At 46.2% G+C, this 9,026-nt stretch overlaps 1 protein-coding gene across 1 annotated transcript; it reads left to right on the forward strand.

Moving 5' to 3' along the window:
- The first annotated feature begins 2,709 nt into the window (after positions 1-2,709).
- On the forward strand, positions 2,710-3,730 carry LOC130990747 (uncharacterized). Its single transcript, XM_057914975.1, has 2 exons — positions 2,710-3,045; positions 3,185-3,730. The coding sequence occupies exons 1-2, from the start codon at positions 2,710-2,712 to the stop codon at positions 3,728-3,730; spliced, it is 882 nt and encodes a 293-aa protein (XP_057770958.1).
- The last annotated feature ends 5,296 nt before the right edge of the window (positions 3,731-9,026 follow it).

Raw genomic sequence — 9,026 nt, forward strand, 5'->3', positions numbered from 1 at the left:
TGGGCTAAGCAGATTTCAGCCCACTCTATCTTCCAACGGGAGGATTACCACGACCTAGTGGGAGACTTCCCTAGCTTCGTTGCGGAGCTTCAGGCCTACTTCACCTTGTGGGGCAGCGCCCCTCTAGGGCCCTATGTGTAACACCCCGATAATTTAGATTTATTTATAAGTTTAATTAATAGTATTTTCTTGTATAGCTTATTTTTTTAAATAATTACATGATACATATAGATATGCACCATTAATTTTATCTAGACTATTATTATTATTATTAGTATTATTTTTTTGTTTCCTATTAGAACTAGAACTCTTTAAAAACTAGTATAAATATGGGATCTATTTTCAAACCCTAAAGGAGACGGACACACTAATTAATTAGGGTTTTAGAGAGAGCAGAGAGGGCCAGAAACGTGTAGGCAGAAGATCTGAGATGGAGTCATATTTTCGCAGGAAATCAAGTTCTGGCAGTTTCGGGAAAACGGCCATAACTTTCTCCACAGAACTCCGATTCAAGCGAAACAGGCGGCCACGAAAAGCACTCTCGAAGACGAAGAAGTCGTAGTTCTGGGCAAAATATGATTTGAGGACGTTTGGGGCTTCAAACGAAGGTTTGAAGCTGACTGGTCTGTTCAGCTGCGATTTGACGAATTCTTCTGGTGCGGCGCTATTAAGACCTTCATTCAGGATTTGATTTATTTAGCTTCGACTTTAAGGTGAGGGATTTTACGCTTATTCATATGGTTATATATGCTTTTATTATCGCGTTTGATTACTTGTTTACGTGCATCTTATGTCTATGTTGTTATGTGTGATCATGGGACCTAAGCCATTGATCTATGTTATGTGTGATCATGGGACCTAAGCCATTGATCGATCATGGGACCTAAGCCATTGATTTATTGTTATGTGTGATCATGGGACCTAAGCCATTGATCGATCATGGGACCTAAGCCATTGATTTATTGTTATGTGTGATCATGGGACCTAAGCCATTGATCGATCATGGGACCTAAGCCATTGATTTATGTTATGTGCGATCATGGGACCTAAGCCATTGATCTATGTTATGTACGATCATGGGACCTAAGCCATTGATCTATGTATGTGTTTGGTCATGGGACTTAAGCCATCGACTCAAACTATGATTATGTTTGTCAAGGGGCTCCGGTCTCTTGGCGTATGTTTACTAGTATGATAATGTGATTTGATTATATATGTGACGTATGTGGATATTTGTTATGTTCCTCACTGAGTATATTTTCAATATGCTCACCCCTTATCGTTTCAGTTTTGCAGTTTCAGAGTCGAAGTGGCCATGGAAGTGGAGAATGACTAGGGATAAGGATTTCTTTTACATTGGACATTTTAGTTGAACTTATTAAGTTTTATTTTATTTTCATGTTACTACTTTAGTTTTGGCAAGTTGACTTTGAAATTAGTTTAAATTTTCTTTATAAATCAATAAATTTTATTTTCACTATATTAGTTCTTCAAAGTTTTTAATTTGAAAAGTTTATGAAAATTGGGGTGTTACACTATGTTCTCCCGGGGGACTACGTGCAGGTAGGGACGCCTCTGCCCGCTGAGATACTCGCCGATGCACCTGAGCCCCAGGTGGCCTCGCCACAAGACCCTCCACTGCGTACCTTAGTTCTAGGGCACCGTGGTAGGCACGACGACGAGGCAGGCCCCTCTCGTCCACGAGCTCGTAGAGATTTCCCGTCACCTCCCGACTCAGCTCTCCGGGAAACTACTCCACCACCACCACCGATGTCCACGGCAGAAGCGAGACTCGCAGCCGCAATGGCCAATGCTGACAAGGCCATGGCCAACATGAGGGAGTTCCTAGATAGGGGCAAGGCCCCTATGCAGGAGGATAATGCGGCACCATGTGGCGCGACGAGGAGGATTACTCGCTTTAAGCCATCGCCTCCTCCAGCCCCGACCGAGCCTCGTGCCACGGCTAGGATCCGCACCAGGGATGATCCGATCCGCGAGATTGCAGACGACATCTTCCGCACAGCCCAGATCATACGGGAGATGGACGAGGGTCAGGGAGAGACCCCGTTGCCCAACGAGGATGAGGAGGAGGACCCAGAAGAAGACCCCGAGGAGGACCCGATTATTTACCTTTTGTCATCCCCTAGGAACAGCCGTACCGCAACCCAGGGATCGCATATTTGATAGTCTTAGCTATGGATGTTTTCCGGAAACGATGAATTCGTTCCGATGTTTTAGTAACCCTGTGACTTTTTATTTTGATGTCGTTAGACAACGCTAGTATGGAAACTTTTTGTTTAATGACGCAAAAGTCCTCGATGAGGCAAAATTTCTATGATATGCATTTTGACCCTAGTATGGGTTTTTGAGACAATTTCGCATATGTTTTATGTTACCCTACGGGTTTTATTCTTCACAAGTCAATTCAGGATGTAGTATCTATGACTTTGCGACTCGTGCATACCAGCAGCTCTTTATAAATTGCCTTAGAGACTTTCGTATAGAATGTGCTTAAATAGGTGTTCCGCAGATTGCAGTATGCCGCCTAGACGAGGTCGCACCGCTAGAAGAAATGCTAACCACGATAGAAATCGAGATGATGTACCTGAGGAACCACGAAACGACAGGGAACCAACCCCACCCCCTCCAACCTCTGCTAGAAGGATTGAGGAACTCTTCCTCCGATAGAATCCGCCCACATTCAATGGAATGGGCGACCCAGCCGAAGCTGAGGCTTGGGTACGCGCATTGGAGCGCATCTTCACTTTTCTTCGCTGCACGGAAGAGGAGCGACTCTCGTGCGTGTCGTTCCAGCTAACGGGAGCGGCTAACTTTTGGTGGGAAGCCCGCCGAAAGACACTGACTCCCGAGCAATGGGCAGCCTACACATGGGAAAACTTTAAGACTGGGTTATACGATAAGTATATTCCCAAAAGCTATAGGAAGAAGAAAGAGGCTGAGTTCTACAACCTGAGACAAGGGAAGAGGACAGTGACGGAATACGACAGGGAATTTTGCGATCTATCACGTTATGCTGCACAGCAGGTGGATACTGATGAGAAGATGGCGGAAAAATTTTGTGCCGGTCTGAGGCAAGAAATTAGGATGACCCTAGCTAGTCATGGTGGACTCTCCTACACCGAGTCCCTGAACAGGGCACTGGACGTCGAAGCTGCGATGCCAGTGGAAAGGTTGGCTCCGCCACACTTCAGCGCCAACCAACCTACCTGTACGTCCTCAGAACTTTAAAGGGAAGCGCAACTGGAACAACCAAGGAGGGAGTGAGAACCCGACTAACAAGAAGCCATGGCAAGGAGGTGCGCCGTCCTCGCAAGGAGGTGCGCCGTCATGGCAAGGGAGTGCGCCGTTTGGACAGTTTCAGCCACAAGGACAAGGGAAGCAACAGGGTTCTGCCCCAACCGGGGGCAACCAAAGACAGAATGAAGTTCCTTTCTGTCCGAAATGCAACAAACCACATCATGGTGTTTGTAGGGCTGGAACTGACGGTTGCTACATGTGTGGCCAGAAGGGTCACTACTCCTCTCAGTGCCCCAATAGACAGCAGGGCGCTGCAATTAGGGCCAGTTATGCCCAACCCCTCCAAGCAGTTCCAGGGCAACAACAGCCCCGCCAACAACAGCCACACCAGCACCAACAGCGCCAGCAGCAACAGAAACAACTGCAACAACTGCCGCAGCAGGCAAGAGCCTTTGCTATCACCCAAAACTAGCCCGAGAAAAACCAGAGAAACCTGGCAGGTATGGGCAAGCTTAAAGGTTTTTCCATTATGATTCTGTTCAATACTGGTGCTTCGCATTCTTTTATCTCAGCCCCTTGCGTAGATACCTTAGAAATCGAATCAGAACGAGCTAAGTGTGCCTTAAGAATCACTACACCCTCAGGAGGAAGATCTACTACCACTCATGTTTGTTCGAACGTAGAATTTGAAATGGGAGAACTTAAGATGGTAGCAAACAATCTTAATATTCTGCTTATGTGGGACGTAGATATGATCTTAGGAATGGACTGGTTAGCCGAGAATTACACCACCATCCTTTGTAGTGAACGAAAGATTTCCCTTAGACCACCCGGAAAAGAACCAACGGAATTTCACGGCATCGGTATGAAGAAGAGAGTACCAGTGATATCCGCACTACAAGCCAGAAAGGAGATGATGAAGGAAGGAAGCACAGCTTATCTCGTCTACCTAAACGGGGAAGCTGGTAGCGACAAGAGGGTGGAAGATGTGCCAATAGTACGAGATTTTCCGGATGTTTTTCCAGAAACATTGCCAGGACTACCCCCAGACAGGCAACTAGATTTCACCATTGACCTAGAACCTGGATCAGCCCCAGTATCAAAGGCACCGTACAGGATGGCCCCAAAGGAATTTCAAGAATTGAAGGTCCAACTACAAGAACTCTTGGACTTAGGTTTCATCAGACCTAGTGTCTCACCTTGGGGAGCGCCTGTACTCTTTGTCAAGAAGAAAGATGGAGCCATGAGAATGTGCATTGATTATCGAGAGTTGAACAGACTGACGCTCGAAAACAAATACCCTCTCCCGAGGATAGATGATTTGTTTGACCAACTCAAGGGAGCCAGTGTGTTCTCCAAAATAGACTTAAGGTCAGGGTACCACCAGCTGAAGATCAGATCAGAGGATGTACCCAAGACCGCTTTCCGAACGAGATATGGCAACTATGAATTCATAGTCATGCCATTTGGTCTAACCAATGCACCGGCGGTATTCATGGATCTCATGAATAGAGTTTTCCATCCGTACTTAGACAAATTCGTCTTAGTGTTTATAGATGATATCCTCATCTATTCTAAGAGTGACCTAGAACATGAAGAGCATTTGAGAATCGTCCTAGAGACTTTAAGATCAGAGAAGTTGTTCGCCAAATTCAGCAAGTGCGAGTTTTGGCTTAAAGAAGTGATGTTCCTAGGACACATCGTGTCAGTAGATGGAATCAGGGTAGACCCCGCCAAAGTGCAAGCAGTGCACGATTGGAAATCACCAACCACCCCTAATGAAATCCGGAGTTTCTTAGGTTTAGCAGGATACTACCGGAGATTCATCGAAGGATTCTCTAAGATAGCAAGGCCAATGACGCAACTACTTCGCAAAGGAATCGAGTATAAATGGACCGAAGAGTGTGAAGCCAGCTTCCAAGAGCTGAAGAGGAAATTGACAACTGCACCAGTGCTAGCAGTTCCAACAGCCGATAAAGAATACATGATCTACACAGACTCGTCCAAAAATGGATTAGGTTGTGTGTTGATGCAGGAAGGGAAGGTCATCGCCTACGCTTCGCGACAACTAAGGCCACATGAGTTGAACTACCCCACTCACGACCTAGAATTGGCAGCAATTGTGCATGCTTTGAAGATTTGGAGACACTATCTATACGGAGTTAGATGTGAAATCTTCACTGATCACAAGAGCCTTAAGTACTTTTTCGAGCAGAAAGACCTGAACATGAGACAGAGGAGATGGCTCGAACTCGTGAAGGATTACGATTGCGGTATCAATTACCACCCAGGGAAAGCTAACGTAGTAGCTGATGCTTTAAGTCGTAAAACTCAATCCGAGTTAGGACTTCTTCTCACTCAAGAAGACACGCTCGTAAGAGATTTCGACAGATTGAAGTTGGAAGTGGTTCAGCCACCAGCAACGACGAAAGCAATCATCGCAACTCTGGTAGCCGCCCCAGACCTCAGAGGATGGATCATCAGTGCCCAGAGAGCGGACGAAAGCTTAGAGAAAGTTCGTCTTAAGATCCGAATAGGCACGCCCGGAGACTACCAAGAGGCAACGGATAACGCCGTTCTTTTTAAGGGAAGGTTGTGTGTACCCCACAACGAGGAACTCAGGAACGAGATCATGAGTGTAGCTCATGATACGCCCTATACCGCTCATCCCGGGAGTACCAAAATGTACCAAGATCTGAAACAGAAGTTTTGGTGGGACGGGATGAAGCGAGATATAGCCTCGTTTGTAGAGCGCTGCCTTGCATGCCAGCAAGTGAAAGCTTTACATCAACGACCATATGGGAAATTACAGCCTTTGGAAATCCCAGAATGGAAGTGGGAACACATAGCGATGGATTTTGTGACGGGTTTACCCAAGACGAAGAGAGGTAACACAGCTATTTAGGTAATAGTAGACCGTCTCACGAAGTGCGCTCACTTTTTACCGATTCCAATTACCCATGGATCGGAGAAACTAGCCCAACTGTACATCCGTGAGATTGTACGGCTTCATGGGATACCAATATCCATCACCTCGGATAGAGATTCAAAATTTACTTCTAGATTTTGGATCAGCTTGCAGAAAGAGTTAGGAACACGATTGAACTTTAGCACCGCTTTTCATCCTCAAACAGATGGACAATCGGAAAGGACAATTCAGACCCTTGAAGACATGTTGAGGACAGTAGTGCTAGACCGAGGAGTAAGTTGAGAATCAGTGTTGCCACTGATCGAATTCGCCTACAACAACAGTTACCAGGCAACCATTGAGATGGCACCTTACGAGGCGCTTTATGGAAGGAAGTGTAGATCACCACTTTACTGGGATGAAGTGGGTGAAAGAAAAATCCTTGGGCCAGATGCAGTAAGCGAAATGATCGAGACCATCCGCCAGATTAGAGCAAGGATTAAAGAAGCCCAGGACAGACAGAAGTCTTATGCTGATACCCGACGAACCGAACTACAATTTCAAATTGGAGACAAGGTTTTCCTTAAAGTGTCACCCTCGAAAGGGATCGTTAGATTCGGTGTTAAGGGTAAGCTGAGACCCCGTTTTGTAGGACCTTATGAGATCCTTGAAAGAATAGGTCCCATAGCATATAGGTTGGCACTGCCACCTAGCTTTGGAAACATCCACAATGTGTTCCACGTATCACAGTTGAGACGTTACGTGTTTGACCCCAAACACGTGATTCACCAAGAGGAAATGATTCTTAACCCAGACCTGACGTACGAGGAAAGACCGGAAGCCATCTTGGACCGAAAGGTGCAAGAGTTGAGGAATAAATCGATCACGTCAGTTAAAATTTTATGGAGACACCATGGACCTGGAGAGGCAACATGGGAACTTGAGGATCAAATGAAAGAAAAATACCCAGACCTTTTTACATAGATATGCAAATTTCAGGACGAAATTTTTGTTAAGAGGGGTAGGATGTAGTAACCCTCTCTTTTATCAGTATTTTAATTACAGTATTGTGTGTTTATTTACCTATCTGCCAGTAATTGAAGTTTTATGTTTTCTATTATGTTTCTGAATTTATGAATCTTGGTGACAAAGTCACTTAGTTAACAGTATGCTTTATTTATTTTTCGCGCGTTTAAGACCGCGATGAGAATCTTTGAGTTGATGAATGATTATTAATCCGAGTTATAACCAACTTAGCTAAGTTGTGTTATTTACCAAGATGGAGTTTATCTTCGCATGATTTACCAAGTCGTGAATTAATTCCGACTTTGAGCATAATTAAATCTACGGATTTAATTTAGCATTATCGTTTAGCAAAAACGAAACCCATTTCTCTATTTCGGAGAAACCAATACTGAGAGGTTTTTATTTAGATCATTCACTTAGGTCACATCACGCCACTCTACACCTCTCTACCTCTACATCGGCTACACCTAGGATTAGAAAGGAAAGAAGGAGGGTGAGGTGGGCAACGGACACGGCAGCAGCCCCCATTGGGCGAGCAGTCGAAGGGCCGCACGCTACCTCCACGCCAGAGCAGCAGCAGCCACGGCAGCAGCCTTGGGCTGGGCAGCCGAAAGGCCTCGCCCCTACGCACGCCAGCTGCAGCTCCTCCCATTGGGCAGCAGCCGAAGAGCCACACTCCACCTCCACAGCACGGCAGCAACAGCAGCAGCAGAGCAGCAGCAGCCCCTCCATTGGGCGAGCAACTGAAGGGTGTCCCCTATTCCACGCATGGCAGGGCTACCAGCCGAGCCCTCCCCCTTAGGCACTCGAGTGCACCAGCCGAGCTCCCCTATTTAAACTCCCCTTCAACCCCTTTGTGCCACCCTTTCACTCCTTTCGGCACTCTGAAATCCAGCAGCAAGTTGCAAGAGCTCCATCACTCTCTCGACGCCTTCCACGGAGAAGAGAAGACCAAGATCCTCGTTGCACTTTCAAGGTAAGACGCGGTCTTTTTCCTCCCTTCGCCGTGTTCCCTTCCATCTGTTTTCAAGCCTAAGAACATAGATTTCATTCCAGTTTGAACCTCGACGATCGAAGAAGCGAGGAACCATCGTGCTTGTCCGACCAAAGCGCACGACAGCAAGGTAACTCTCGACCTCTGTTGCTACTTCTTTTGGCATGAAAAACACGAACACTAGAAGCATGTTAGGTCACTTTTCCGGTAGAACCACGGCTTGAACCCTTGTTTAAACGACGAGAACTTTAGGCTTTAAACGTAGATGAACTTGAACAAGCACAGCATGCTCACATAGGAATAGATTTAGGCCAACGTACGAGTGAGAATCGAGGCAAGAAAGAATGAAGAACCCTGGTTTTGGAAACTGGAAACCCTCGTCGTTCTGCCCAGAAAATACCAGAGCAGAACAGAAAATGCCAGAGCAGAGCTAGAAAATGCCAGAGCAGAGTTGGAAATGCCAGAGCAGAGCTGGAAACACCAGAGCAGAACTAGAAATGCCAGAGTAGAGCTAGAAAATGCCAGAGCAGAGCTGAAATTTCCAGAGCAGAGCTGGAAACACCAGAGCAGAGCTGGAAGTTCCAGATCAGAGCTGGAAAACGCCAGAGCAGAGCTGACCAGAGCAGAGCCGAACATCCAGAGCTAAATTCGCCAGAGCTGACCTAAAGGCCAAAGCTGACTTTCCAGAGCTAAAATCGCCAGAGCTGACCAAACAGCCAGAGCTGACTTTCCAGAGCAGAGAACAATGAGGCAGAGCAGACGTGAGATAGAGAGAGAAAGAACTTAGGGTGTTTGAGTTTCATTTCTTTTCCTTTACTCACGAAGGGAGTTTATTATTAA

This window comes from Salvia miltiorrhiza, chromosome 6 (assembly GCF_028751815.1).
Source record: "Salvia miltiorrhiza cultivar Shanhuang (shh) chromosome 6, IMPLAD_Smil_shh, whole genome shotgun sequence".
In the NCBI taxonomy this organism is placed as follows: Eukaryota; Viridiplantae; Streptophyta; class Magnoliopsida; order Lamiales; family Lamiaceae; genus Salvia; species Salvia miltiorrhiza.

Coding starts and splice junctions, on each gene's coding strand:
- LOC130990747 (XM_057914975.1), top strand. CDS start 2,710: ATGGGCGACCCAGCCGAAGCTGAGGCTTGGGTACGCGCATTGGAGCGC. Junction 3,046..3,184: donor CACGTTATGCTGCACAGCAG/GTGGATACTGAT, acceptor CTGCGATGCCAG/TGGAAAGGTTGGCTCCGCCA.